This window comes from Excalfactoria chinensis, chromosome 3 (assembly GCF_039878825.1).
Source record: "Excalfactoria chinensis isolate bCotChi1 chromosome 3, bCotChi1.hap2, whole genome shotgun sequence".
In the NCBI taxonomy this organism is placed as follows: Eukaryota; Metazoa; Chordata; class Aves; order Galliformes; family Phasianidae; genus Excalfactoria; species Excalfactoria chinensis.
The window spans coordinates 66,691,749-66,706,107 of NC_092827.1; the positions used below are offsets into that span (position 1 = coordinate 66,691,749).

Genomic DNA, 14,359 nt, shown 5'->3' on the forward strand with positions numbered 1-14,359 from the left:
TATCCTGCGACTCTTTTATGGAAGATATACATTGGTTCATTTAGCGTTCCAAATAAAGTGCTGCTACGGAAGTTGGAGACGGTGCTTCATTCTTTTGGCTGTTTGCAACTAGAAAATAGTCTTGTTTCATTTTTAATGATTTAATTTCTAGCCAGTGCTTGTATGTATGTCTTTGAAAATAGGTTGATTCAAACTGGCTGTGCATGTTAGAAATCGCATTTAATAAGTTAACTTCACTATCAGATTTGTAGATTTACTAAGTATATGTGAGTCCGTAGTCATCAGTATGTCATAACATTATGTCTTCAAATGGCAGCATGGTAAAGTAGATCCACAGCAAACTGGTGATACTGATAATGTCAAGGTATTGGAACTGGTGCCCCAGTGATGGAGCATTGCCTGTAAATGCTGATGGCAGCTGACCAGTTTGAACAGTGAAGGTACAGGACCAATTTCTAAGGTTATTCAGTATTTTTTTCAGCTGGCTACAAGATGCTAATATACTTTTAGCGTGAAAATCAAGCCATTAATTCATGTGTTGCACACGGCCAGGTGAGATGCTGTAAGGCTTTAAAATACATCTATATTTGTTTTTTTCTAGAAGCCTATACTTTTTATACTTAAGAGTGTTCTTGTGAAGCTTTTGAAGTCATATTTCTGAGAATATTTTGATAATTGCAGTTTTTGCTCATACAAAACCAAAACAAAACAACAGAGATGGGAGGCAAAACAAATGGGTTATATATTCCATTGGTGATGGGAAGAAAACTGGATGTGACACTTTAAAGGCCAGGATAAAAGAGCCAGCTATTAGCAAAAGCAGACAAACACTGTTCAATTTCCGAGCTGTTTTTCCAACTGTAGCATTTCTTAGTGCTGCATTTCAGAATGCTGTTTTTATTTTTCTCCTTTCAGGCTGCTGCGAGCTTCGAAAATCAACCATGGGCATTAAAGGTTTGCAGGGATTTGTGGCGAGAGTTTGCCCTGATGCGTGCAGGATGGTAGATCTGAAAGAGATGGCAGAAAAACACCGCATCGATCATCCGGATGTCCTGCCTGTTATTGTAGTAGATGCCATGAGTTGTGTTCGACACTGGTACACACCAGAATCCTGGGTGTGTGGGGGCCAATGGCGAGAGTACCTTACCGTTTTAGAGGATTTTATTGAAACTTTTAAAGCAGCTGGTATCGAGTTGGTGTTTTACTTTGATGGAGTGGTCGAAGAGAAAAAAAGAGATGAGTGGATCAAACGGAGGCAGCAGAATAAGAAGGAAATAGACAACCTATTTCAGTTTATCAAGACTCACAGGAAACAGCCGGGGAGAGGAATGTTTGTTCTTCCCTCGGCTTTGCCTACTTTTACACGGTTTGCCCTAAAGTCACTTGGTCAAAAAACCGTGTGCACATTGCAAGAGGCTGACTTTGAGGTGGCTGCATATGGTTTGGAACATAACTGCATGGGAATTCTTGGGCAAGATAGTGACTACCTCATCTATAATACATGTCCTTATTTTTCCATTGAGAAGCTCTGCTTGGACAGACTAGTCACTGTCATGTACTCCAGAGAAGATGTTTGCCGTGCACTAGGTCTTAGTATGAAGCACCTTCCTCTCTTTGCTTGCTTGCTTGGCAATGATGTTGTTCCAGAAAACGTGCTGGAAGGCTTTTGGCATAAATGTTTAGTCACCTGTCCCTCCAGGAATAAAAGCTACAACAGAAGAACAAGCATAATCCTAGCTGTAGCAAATTATATCTCCAAAATGCCATGCTCGTACAGCAGCCTGAAACACTTGGAAGAGATGCTACCTCTGGGATCAGACAAGACATTACTTCACAGAGGAATGGAGTCCTATCTTTTGCCAGGGCAGCAATCTCCATGGATTCCTCCTGATGCAAGAAATTCCAAAATGTTCTCAGGTCAAGAAGAATCAGCCATGTGTCGAGACAAGGAAATCTTTCAGGTACTTTGGCTTCTAAAGCTTACTGGGCACTTTGTTGTCGTGACTGCTTAGTGAAAGCTGGTACTGAGTATGGTGAACCTATTATGCATTTAAATTTGCTGGAGCCGCAATTAGGAGCATTGTATATGTAATGCTCAGGGCAGATGCAGCGCGTTTTAATGAAGTTGTTCCTCTCATTTTGAAGTATCAGACAGGTCAAATAATGGGAAGCAGCACATGTATGAGCCCACAGTTGGGCAAAGAGATGCACTTTCCATGTACTGTACAGTGGAATAACTTGCTTTTTGCTTTTGAGAACCTGCAGGCCAGATACAGCTGGTTAATGGTCTGCTTGGCTGTGCCTGGCACAGGTAGTCAAAGTACTAAAGGGGAGCTGTGCAAAGAATGTGGAATTTGGAATTGCTGTCATGGAGGAGTTGGAAAAGTTTCCAATAAATCTATATTTCATAATTTTAGGACCATACTAATTGCTGTTCAGATACATTGTTCACAGATTAACCAAAAGCAGTGGCCTGTGAATCCTTTAAGGGCAGGTCTGCATGAAGAAGTTTCACATATGGCTTCCTGCATGGACAGAGATGCACTGGTGTTGGGTTGTGAAGAGGTACCATCTGCAGATTGGATATATTAACTAGGGTTACCTGACTGGATAGTAGAGAAAACATGCACTGATCTTTACACCACCTGGGCTACATTGCATCAGAGTCTATACAGCAGTAGTAACATTAGTATATAACTGCCAATTCATGGCAATTAAGAGAATATATGGAAGTTTAATTAAAAAGTCTAAAGGAGAAGGTAGCTGTTACTGTTAGTCCCTGTTTTGTTAGCTATGTGGAGGCTTCAACGTGAGAATTTTTTTGTCTGTTATACTTAATTTCCTTTAAAACCGTTTTTCTGTTTCCTCATTATATTACTCTCATGTAATCCTATAATGTATATTTTCCTTTTCAAAAAGACTCCAACGCACTTAAAAGTTAAATTAAAACCTATGCAATGCTCATTTCAGCTGAACTGCAGATGTCTGGGTTTGATGTTAACCACACACAAACAGAATACGTGTAATTTTTCATGTACCAGTTAAATAGGTGATACTATTGGGAAAAAAAACATCAGTACATCCTAATGAAATGCTGAAAAATACCGTGTTTGAAGTGCAAGGAAAAATTAGGTAGAACGTAGTCATCTATGTTGGATTACAGCCAGGGCAATAGTAGTAATATCCTTACTCCTTAAGAGAACGTATCACGTGGTCTTTATGACAAGAGGTCATTATTTCTTGGTTTATCTTTCATTTTAAGGGTTGAAGTGCTCTAGCATTGTGCTGAGCTACTACTGTATGAAAATATTAATGTTTAGAAGCTTCATCAAAGAACGCCTCACTCTTGCTGCATAAATTCTATGTTAAGCCAGTCAATGAGCCAAAGAAATCACAGTCAAAATTGAAGGTGTTAACTAGTCTTCTGCTTTTCTACTGCAGGCATTTAGATATTTGTATGCTGTCGGTGTGCTTTGTTTCATATTTTGGAACCTTTAAAATAATTCCATTTGCTGTGCGTATTACATAAAAGACACATAACTGGCATATACAGCCCAGTTCCAAGTTCAAGGACATGACCTCACATTACTGCTTCCCTCGGGTTTGGTTTTGTTTGATGTAAAAGTAGATTTGGGATACTGCATTGTTTCTGTATGGTTTGAATACTAAGTATTTCTTCCAGGGCAACCATAAATATATTGCTATAAGAAGACGCTCTGTTGATTGGCAGTGTGTGCAGAAGCCTACTGTTCATTTTAAGCTCACATGTGCAGCTCTTTGGAAAGTAGGACATTTCAGTTGAGTTGGTTTTGATCCTTAATGGCCGGTACTTGACTGCAGTCTTGAACTCCTGAGTTCCCATGCTGGTTGATGCTGGAATTCTGTGGAGACAGTGAGTTTCTCCAATCTGTAACTCCCAGTGAAAGAGACTGAGAGAGTTGTGTATATGCACAGCCCAAGTCGTATAGATAGCATGACACGTAGGGAATGCTGAGCAGAGAAACTTCAGTGCCTGTTCACCATATAGCATGGATCCAAGAGAGTCTACTAGTGGTATCCTGTGGAAATAATAGGTCTCACTCAATTGTTTGAGCACCCCTGCAGTTTGGTTTGAGGTTGTGAAGTACCACGTATGGCTGGCTCTACCCTCGCCCAGTCCAGGTTAGGGTTAGGTGTCTATAAGCAACTCTTCTGCTTTTCCATGTAAGATGTTCCAGACCAGCAGTCCCTCTAGGAAGGCAGTTCATTTTTCTACATCTATGGTGTCTTCCAGTAGTGAATGCATTTGTTTTTTTCTGTTCTTACTCTTTGATTGTTGTCACTTGTGAATATAATGCCTTCTTTCTTTGAACAAACAGTTAGCTAAAGAACATCACATCCAATCTGAAAATCATGCAATCTTCAATATCCTGAGTAATGGAGTGCTTGAGTGCAGCAACTCTTTGGAAGATGATTGTGATACAGAGATTCCTGGACAGTCACTCATCTTTCGCCCTGCTCGTCAGCATATTTATTCTGTCTTGTTGGAATCAGAAACAGGTAACGTTGAGGCTCCTTTCACCACTATTCAAATACACTTTAAATTCTGAAATCCGAAATCTTGAATTCATTGTTTCAGTGGCTAATTCTTCATGGCATTTAGGATAAAAGCTGGGCAGCTGAAATGTACTTTGTAAGGAATCAACAAAAAATTTCACAGATTGTTTTTCTATGTGTTGCTAAATTTTGGTGCTTTTAAAGAGATGTTTTTTATAAATATTTAAAATATTTATAAATATTTGGTTAAATGAGAAGTTATGAAAGTTGTTAATGATGAAAAGATTGAGCAGAACTGTGACATTTAGGCCATTGTAAAAGTCTGAGGGGAAATGAAACCTTATATTCCTTAAGAAAGTATAGCTCCTAAGGAATTAGTTTGAGCTGTAATATACTTCTGCAGAACAGTAATGCACTGTTACCATTTTACCTTCTGTTGACTTTAGGTTTGCAGTTCTAAGAACATTTGATAGGCAAATGTATTTATTGCAGTAATACAAACACAAGTAGTCATGCTGGTGATTATTAGTGCTTATATCAAGGTGGGAGAAAGTAAGATTTATTTATCCAGTGGTGTAAGTAGATTCTGCAGTGGGTGTATCTGTGCTTCTATTCTTTAAGGCGCAGAATTATTTGCGTGTATCCTTGTAGAAATTTTTAAGATTTCCATTGCTTAAACTTCTAGATGTGGTGGCTTTTATTTTATGCTCTCAGTGGCTTTTAGGCAGCGACTTGAAAATTAAAACTGAATTGCGCTTTTATTCTTTTTAATATGTTGCTTTCTCCTTGCTAATCACTTTACGTCTTTCTTAACGAAAGTGCAAAACTATCAACTTAATATTCAAAATTCAAAGAAAGGCCTTATAAATTAAGTACCTGACTTCCTTCACCAGCTGGAGTTTGAAGTCACACCATAATAGGAAAAAGAAAAAATTAAAATTGGAAAAACTGAATCAGAGTTTACATAGTCCTTTAGAGACAATAACAAAAAGCTCAGCAGTAGCCATGCACATCTGTCATCTTTCATTTTTCGGCCTACTGCCTTTAAATTTTGTAGACAATTATAACTTGGTTGGGTTTTGTTTATTCCTCTACGCAGCAGGATGTTCATTGATGTTTTCAGAAACACCCCGAACCAAAACTTCCAATTAACAATTGTTGCTGCGGGATGGCAGGGCAGTGGGCAGATTTGCATCTGTGTTAGTTTTTGTAGTACTCAGATGAAGTAGATTAGAATTGAAATGCAGAAACGTTCATTTAGAATTCTTGTGAATATGAAATTTGGACATGAAGGAGAATTTTCTTTTAAGAAAGTGATTATTTTTTTAAAATAAAACCACAGATAACACGTATTACTTGCTCTCAGTTCGTGCTTCAAATTCCAGAAAATATTTCTGAAGTAGATTAAGCTGAACGCCCCCAGTCTTTACCTTTCCAAAGGGATACATGGAGCATATTGGCACGGGTCCCATATTAAATCTGCATTTTTAGTACATGTATTTACTAGCTGCTATAACTACATCGCTTTCCAGTATTTCATTGGTTGGTATTTTACTCCAGTCTGTAGTCGCTTCCAGAGCAGAAGTGTAGACCATTCATCATGCTCTATGGAAATTTGTAAGTGAATGTCCATGTTACTTTTTTATGACTTTGCTTCTAAAGCTACAAGGCAGTAGCGTCCTCTACAAAGTAGAATCTTTCACTAGTTTCACCTAGATAAAGTCAGTTACTTTTTGTAGTTCAGTGGGAGGTAGAAAGGGGAGATGTAAACTACGCTGTATGCAGATTGTCATATAATGTAGAATTACTATGAATTAGCATTAAAATAAGAGTTTGCTGGAAGGAATCAACCAGTTAATTAACAACAAATTAAATTAGTGCACATGGAGTCCGCTGCCATCATGAAAAAACTGCCAGTGTAGCTCACGCGACACCAGGTTGGCTGACTATATGACGTTCCAGTTTGCAGTTTGGGTACTGACCTCTCTGCAGTTCACAAATCTGCTTATTTACTGTAAAACAGAAATAACGGCAGCCAGTATAAAAGTAATTGTTGCAGTTTTAGTTAAGATTATTTAAACTGCTCTTGTAAGTTTTGAATGTTTAGGTTGAGGGTTTCAAGTAGCCTAAGATACCCAAGAATCAACAGGAGCTGGATATCATATCCTTTGAAATCACTTGCATAGAATATGCCACTTTGCCAACTAACTAACTAACGTGGTTCTGTTTCCATGTCCAACTCTGTAGTCACAGTTATGGTGAAGGAATGGCAGGGAGTAGGAATGAACAAATCAGCTCTTACCTGAAAAAGTGAGCAAGTGTGTTGGAAGAATTGCTCGTGGAGCTATGACTTTGAATGTAATTTGGTGTATGGTGAGCACGTGCATACTTTTACTCACTGAAATGTTACCAGAATTGGAGCCTTATTTTGATGCATTGAAAATAAATAGGGGACTGATGGTGATCTTGATAAATACAGCATGTGTTGCCTGTGATTTTGAAAAATGAGCTTCTTCTCATCATTAGGTTAAGTATTGCTTATAGTGATACGTAAGCTGACAACTTCTAGCGTTGTTCCTAGAACTATTATACTATTAGAAAAATTTACAGAGGAGGGAGAAACAACAGTAAGTAGTACAGCCAAGCTCTTTTGTGGACAAAGAATTCAGAACAAAGCCGACAGGCTTTGGCATGAGCTCAGTTCATGGAAATACCTGCACCAGTTGCAAGGTTATGTAATGTGGCCTGAACACGTGGCCAGCTCCTGGAAGTCCTGGCATCACTCCCAGTTCTAAGATTAGCAGCCAAGACTGACCATGCCTTTGACACTGTCAAAAACAGGCCATTAGGAGAATTTGTGCTAGTTACCACCAGGGATAGCTCAGTAGGGCTGTTGTTGTTGCAGGTGTAGATGAGCACTGAGTTTCCAGCAGTCTCTGATTTTGGTGTTTTGTGCATAGCTGAAATTTTTGTTTACCTGCTAGGCAGACCTTTCATGGTTCATTCAGAATCTATTTAAGCAAAGGAGCTGTTGTTTCTGAACGCAACTAGTGATATTTTGTATGTGCACTGTTTTGGGGAAATTTTTGAAAAGTTAAACCTTTTCTTTTTATTTTTCCCCTAGCGATAATTCCATGCCAGGAGATTTGGCATTGTGTAATCAAATCTCCATTTTGTTCTTGCTAGATTAATGTGCTGTGAATTTGCAGGACTTGGGTTTCAGCTGTATTTACGTGGCATCTTATGAAAATAGTCATATATTTCTGCTACCAAAATGGGATACTATTTATGTACTGGAATACTCAGCTTAATGTGTTTATTTCCCCTGCTGAGGGAATTTTTCACTGTATTCTTTGTATCAGCAGTTTACAAACAACAGGACATCCTAAGCACAGGTGAAGGGCTGCTTGCAATGCAGCTGCTAAGTCTTCAGTTTACTATGAGTTTGAACTGTAGGTCCATGGTTAAGGAAAAAAGAGGAAGCAGGGCAGTAAAATATTTTGTCATGTTCTTTTCTTCCATATCCCTGAGACTAGCACCATATCTGAGGAATTCTATGCCAGCAATCATTTTCTGCATGGAACTATGGACAAGGTCAGGAAACAGCTTCCCTCAGATTTTAAATGTGAGGTCAACTATGAAAGTTGGCATGAGGTGCAGAGCTTGTAGCTTAAAAGCAGAGAAACTTTCTAAGTTAAGAAATGCCTTAGTCTTTATATGGGATGGTGGGGTACAGTTGGGGTTTGAGGGCTAACATGCCACTTGAGCTATTAGACATAAATAATCATTTTATACCAGATAAAAGATTGGGAACAGTGGCACCTGAAAGCTCTGCATTTTGCTGTGGGATTATTGCTTTGAGCTTTGAAATAGATAGCTGTTAAAGCCTCCTATACAGATTTTATCTTAAGTCCTGGCATGGGAACTGTCAGGCCAAGTTGAGAGGAGAGCCATGTTAAGGACTGGCTGCATATGTGGCCCTGTGAGGCTGAGGTAGCTCATGCAAGTCCCTAAGCTACACCACAGCAGCCTGAGCTATCTTAGAATGGGAGGGCCTAAAATTGTGTGAAAGATGTTGTAGAATGTTCTTCACTGACTTTTTCATTTGTAATTCTCAAGTCAAAACTCAGCATTAATTGTGCATAATTTGAACTCTCTTCGCTTGTCCTGATGGTTTGTCATAAAGATAGTAAAAATAATTTTTCTTGGTTGGCTTGGTTTTAAGGAAGCCAAACAAACACATCATTATGAAGCGCTTTCTATTACTTAGAATCCTTACCACCATTTTTATACGAATATCAGTACTTGCACTTGTCTTCCTCACCCAACTCTGTCCGTTTTTAGATGGAACCCGTCCTTTGGTGAAAGAGTGGGTTGTCTATTGTGGAAATCCTCTACAGCAGCCAGAGTTGATACAACCCATACAGCCTTCTGTTCCAGGTAGGAAGAAAAAGTGTTTAAATATGAAATACTGACATCACTGAAATATTATGTTAGAAGACATCAGACATCCAAAGGCACCATCAGACAGGATATCCAAAGTGATTGTGCAAATCTAGGAGCTAAACTAAAAATGCTGTATGCCTATAATTGCTTCTATTTGCCCTGTGTAATTAGAAGAGGATTCAGCTTTGAGCTATATCTTATTACCATGTCTTGTGGAACCCAGTGCTAATTCAGACGTTCATTCTAAAATGCAAACAATTCCTGAAATGTTTTAAGTACTGCTTTGAGGCCACAATAAACGGTGTGCAGGGATATAATTAAAATTCTCCTGTGGAGCTGAGAGAATGAGTTAATGAGGCTGGTGGAGAATATGGCAATTTTAGATCACCTGAGACAACTCAGAAAAGAAAACCCAGTTTTCAACAGAAGTGTATTGGGGCTGTCTGTTTTTGTGTGGTGTCTTTCACTGTCTTAAGCACTGAGTGTTTTGTATGTTTGTATCATCTTTCCTTTGGTAAAAGATGTGTTCTTGAACATTGTGAAATCATTATAATGAGGGCTGTGTTTATGGGGAAGGGCACTTTAGTTAAAAGATTGGGCACTATATATCACTCATCTCTTTATTACTAAACTATGTCATGTTATGCAGGTTTAGCATAGGAAGTAAACAGTACTATATCATTTTCAATTTGGAGTTCTTTTTTTCTTATTATTTTTGGCATTACTATTTGGCATTATTGCTTTTGGCATTATTATTATTATATCTTATTATTTTGGCATTATTAGTTGTTCTGTTTGTTAATTTGACCATGCTACTGTGCTTGTAACCACTCTATTCTCACAGCTATACCTCTCTTTCTCTTCAACCAATAGTATGTGGGTCCAGGAGCTCAGAGGATCTGTGGTGTTTATAGGAAAAAACATTTCCAGTGATATACCATTGATATCTTAAGAAAATATGATTAAGAAAAATGATCAGCTAATTGAATTTTTAGAGCAATTTCTAATACTTTGTGCAGTACGCAGAGCTTTGCATAGCAGTCCTCTTTCTGATCTGGTTTAAATCCTTTGACTTCTGTTTTGTGAATATACACATCAGGTTGGAGCACGCTGCCTTTTTTGTTGTTGTTGTTGTTGTTAGGGATTGCTTTAGAAGTTACAGTAAAATGTCTCTTAAAGTCTCCTAAGGTTGTATGTTTATCTTCATTATTAAAACTGGTAGTACCTTAGAACAGTCTTCAAGATTGATAGGAAAACAGCTGATCTTTAGATAGCAGCCTGTTCAAAATCATTTTTAAAGGACGCGTTTGGAAAGAATTGAGTCATATAAACAAAGTACAAACAAGCCCTTCATTTGATATACAATAATTTCACTGCACAGTAGCTCCAGTATGTTATTAGCAGGGCAATTATCTGGTTGACTCGATGATGGCATGAAATCATTGTGAGATTTTCCAGATGGATATGAATAGGCAGGATAAAAACTGATTTGCCTGTCCTGTAGAACTGTTTTATTTCAGCGTATAGCGGTGCGAGAGCATGCGATTGTAAAACAAACAAATTCAACAAAGTATAAACGATTTCTATGTAGTTACTCTCTGATTGCGCGGTAAATATTATGGTATTTATTGTTGTGAAATGTTCCTTTCTAGGTAATATAGTACCGTCTTCCTTTCTCGGGAGGAATGTACTCTGATTCTACTTCTCTGCAAACATACAACACACAGAACCCACCTTCATGTTGACAATAAATAGGATTTCAGATTGAGTTTGTTTGTGTACAGCAGCTGCATATCAGGAGTTTGTAAAAACATTATCTTTGGAGACATAATCTTTACTAACTCAGTAATGAAAGGCTGTGCTAGCAGACTATTAAAAAGGGGGTGGAGGACTTCTAGTGTTTATTTTTAGTGCTCTGTTGTCATTCCTTCAGCAGACAAATATTTTTCTAAAATTTTTGCAGTCCATATTTGTATGCCTTACATTCGCTCATGCATCTTTTATTTTCCACAGCACGTCTTTCTAATTCACCAAATAAGGTTCTCTACAGCGCATCACATTTTTCAGGCAGGGATCACATTTAGAGCTACATTTAAAGAGGTTTTTAAGGGAAGTTAAGAGTTCAGAGCTGTCAATCAAGATCAGGTTACTCAAAAAAAGAGAAGAGACCTTTGTAGGAACTATTTGAAAATCACAGGTGCAATTGGTCTGGGGAAGTTCTTTGTTTAATTTTTTTGGGGGAAGAAATAATAGCATCATAGTAACTGCTTTAGAAGTGTACTGAGAATATGTGGGAAATCTTGACTCTTGTATTTGATTTAGATTTTAAAAAGAAAGAATATTTGGTTTGAATTTTGAATTGTGCTTCATTAGGAATTATAGATTTCACATTGATCTTAAAAATACATATATATGTTTTTACCAATGCATGGATTTTTTGTGTGTAAAACAGCAAAATTGTCTTGAATATGAAAAACTTGCTAGTGATATATTGAATATTAGCTTTTTTTTTTTTTAATGAAACATTGAATCCTAAAGGCTGTAAAATGATAGTTTAAAATATATTTAAACTACAGCGTTTATAATTTACATGCATTTTTTCTTGGGAGAATCTTCTGTATTAGTATATTTGCTTGCTCTCATTCTATTTCTTTTTCTCCCTTTTGGAATGTTTCCTTTCATCTGAATGAGTGTGATTGCGATGTTTCCCATAACTGACAGAGCATTACTTAAAGTGATTTTAAAACATGTCTGAGGAATGAATTTTGTTAGAAGATCTATGATCTAAGAAATTGCTGTTTAACGTACATAATGTGTGAACATCCAGTTGATGTCTGTACAGTTCGTTATGGAACAAAGTTTTTAAATCTTTACTGGAAGTGTGTATGGATTTTACATTTCGTTTTATTTCTGCAAACATATGGGATATTGTAGCTGGTTGTGTATGTTGGCTACTTTTTCCTGAAGGAGTCTGGATATACTTTCAGTCTTCTGATCATTGTATCTTGCAGGAATATATCATGAGTAAGCTCATGTTCAAATTACTTTTTTCTGATACTGTTTCCTGAATGCTTCTTTAATTCTCAGATTTAATTGGCATTTGGGTTTCTATCATCTTTAGAGTTGGCCAAGGTTGGTTGTATGTTAACGCTGAACACATCTGTACCCCGAGCATTGTGCAGTACATTTTAATCATCTTATTTTTGTTGCTCAGTGTTTCCATGAGCGTGTAAAGCAATGAAATGTTGGTGTTTTGTTACTGGTGTTCAGTGGTGTAAAGAGTTTAATATTATACATTTATGCCCATGTGCAGAATGATGATATTATTTAAGTTGATAAGAATGTGAGTCACCTTTGTGTAAGCCCAGCGTTCAGTGACACCGTAGTGTTAATGTGTTTTGCATGCAGTGCATCTTCATAAATGGGTTACTGAAGTTCAAACAAATGAAATACTTTTCATGATGACAGCGTGTTTAAATTTATGAATGAAAAGGGGGAAAAAATAGCAAATTATTTTTCTCTCACTTATTGTTTGACCGTGTTTATATTTATGCAAGTACTGCTATTTGACCCCGTGGAGTTCTTTGTGATGTTCTCTTTCTGGGAGTGTCCAAGGACTACAGTTTATATACTACCAAATACTGTTTTCACACAGTTTTGTGTATGTTGAGAATAACCATAAGCACATTCAGCATTTGAGTCTCTTTCTGTATTTCGTAGGACCTTATGATTTCTATGACCCAAATAGGGCAAATACCTTTCTCATGACTAATCTTTACTGTAAAGATGTATCAGTTATATTTTTAAGCATGTTTTGCTCTATTTCTCTCCTTTTTGTTACTCACTTGTGTTTGTTGCAGTTTCAAAGTCAGTTTAGTAAATATTTAGATGTGTTAAGAAAGCAAAATATTTCTCATTCTTGTCCTAGTAATTTTCTCTTTTAGGAGTGTTTTCCAGTTGCTGCACAGTACGTTGTAAGATTTAAACTAGAGCAGAAATCTGTTTCAGGGATCTACTTTGTATGAATCTTAGGTCTGTTGACTGTACACATCATCCTGAGGGAATCGTTAAACTTCAGTGTTTTTGTTTGCTTTACTTATCTTTCATTTAAGGGTTAATAAATGGTTCTCTCTCGATTATGACCTGGAATTTAATTATTTGTAGAATGTATTGAGACTCTTTCAAAAAAATAGTGCCTTTGGCAGTATGTGCCAAAAGGAGATAGTGTCAAGTTTTCTTTCCCAGAGTAAATAACTCATAATTCATCAGTACCTCTTTTTCCCAGGCACAAGTCAGTTTCACTTCTTAAAGTATAAGGAACTGTTTATGGAAGAAATGTCTTGAATTTTTTGTTGAGCTCTGTCAGTATAGATATGTAGCCTTGATTATTGATGTAGTTCATGGTTTTGCTCTGAAGAAAGAAAAATTTCTATAATTAGGTATGCCCTTGGATGCAATTCGTTTTTACAAAGTACAGTCAGAAAGGGAACTGATTCTTGGAGTTTCTCCTCGTGCAGCCGAACATTGAACCTTTGGGAAAGCAGAAGCCATCAAAACTTACTGGGCTTACCTATGTAAAAGTTGTCTCGTGCCTTACATTTAGATAGCCTTGGTAGGAAAAGTTGGCTTTGTTTTGTTCTTACGCATGTAACCTTTGCGTTTCTTCTTGGAATTCACTCTGTTATTTGTTATTTCCTTAAAGCAACTGTTACCACTATGTAAACCAGCTGTATCATGCTGTCCATACTAGTCCTCTGGCCACCGGTGTTTGTGGTATCGCTAACCTACGTTTCTAACCCAAAACAAGTTATTGTTGATGTATTTTGTTGGTGTTTTTCTTTGTTGTTTGTTCATTTGTTCTTATGTACAACATATTTCTTTCCTACAAAGATGAGAAACTTACCATTTGTACAGTGATAGTTCTTTGCATCGTTAAAAATTTGGATGGGAAAGTTGGTCTTAGTAAAGCAGACGTACACTGGGGAGATGAAGAAAGCAAATACTAAGGACTTTCTACTTTCACCTTCTCTGTAGAATTAGTACCATTTGGTTAATGAGCTTTCTTGGCTAAATAAACATTATCTGTATAGATTCAGCACCTTGTCACTTTAACAATTTATTACCACCAAGTGTTCCTAGCTGGACTACAGCAGCTGCACATCTCAAAAAAAGGAGGTGTTACCAAATGCAGCTTAATTGGTCCACATTTAAAATTTACACCTCTTTTATTTATCTACAGAAGCAGCAGTGCTTTATGGTAGGAATCTGTCATTAATTGGGATTCTCAGGCATAGCCACTTAGCTGTTCTGTTATTTCATGTGTGTCAGTGTTTATTTGGATAATGGATTAAATGTCACTTAAATAGGGAACAAATTT

At 37.3% G+C, this 14,359-nt stretch overlaps 1 protein-coding gene across 1 annotated transcript in view; it reads left to right on the plus strand.

The window, feature by feature from the left end:
* FAM120B (family with sequence similarity 120 member B) overlaps positions 1-14,359 on the plus strand; it is a 44,025-nt gene that overhangs the window by 1,757 nt on the left and 27,909 nt on the right. Inside the window, exons 2-4 of the mRNA XM_072333217.1 lie at positions 916-1,961; positions 4,359-4,539; positions 8,881-8,976. Of these exons, the coding sequence (XP_072189318.1) occupies positions 942-1,961; positions 4,359-4,539; positions 8,881-8,976 (1,297 nt within the window). The 5' untranslated portion in view covers positions 916-941. The remainder of the gene's footprint in view (positions 1-915; positions 1,962-4,358; positions 4,540-8,880; positions 8,977-14,359) is intronic.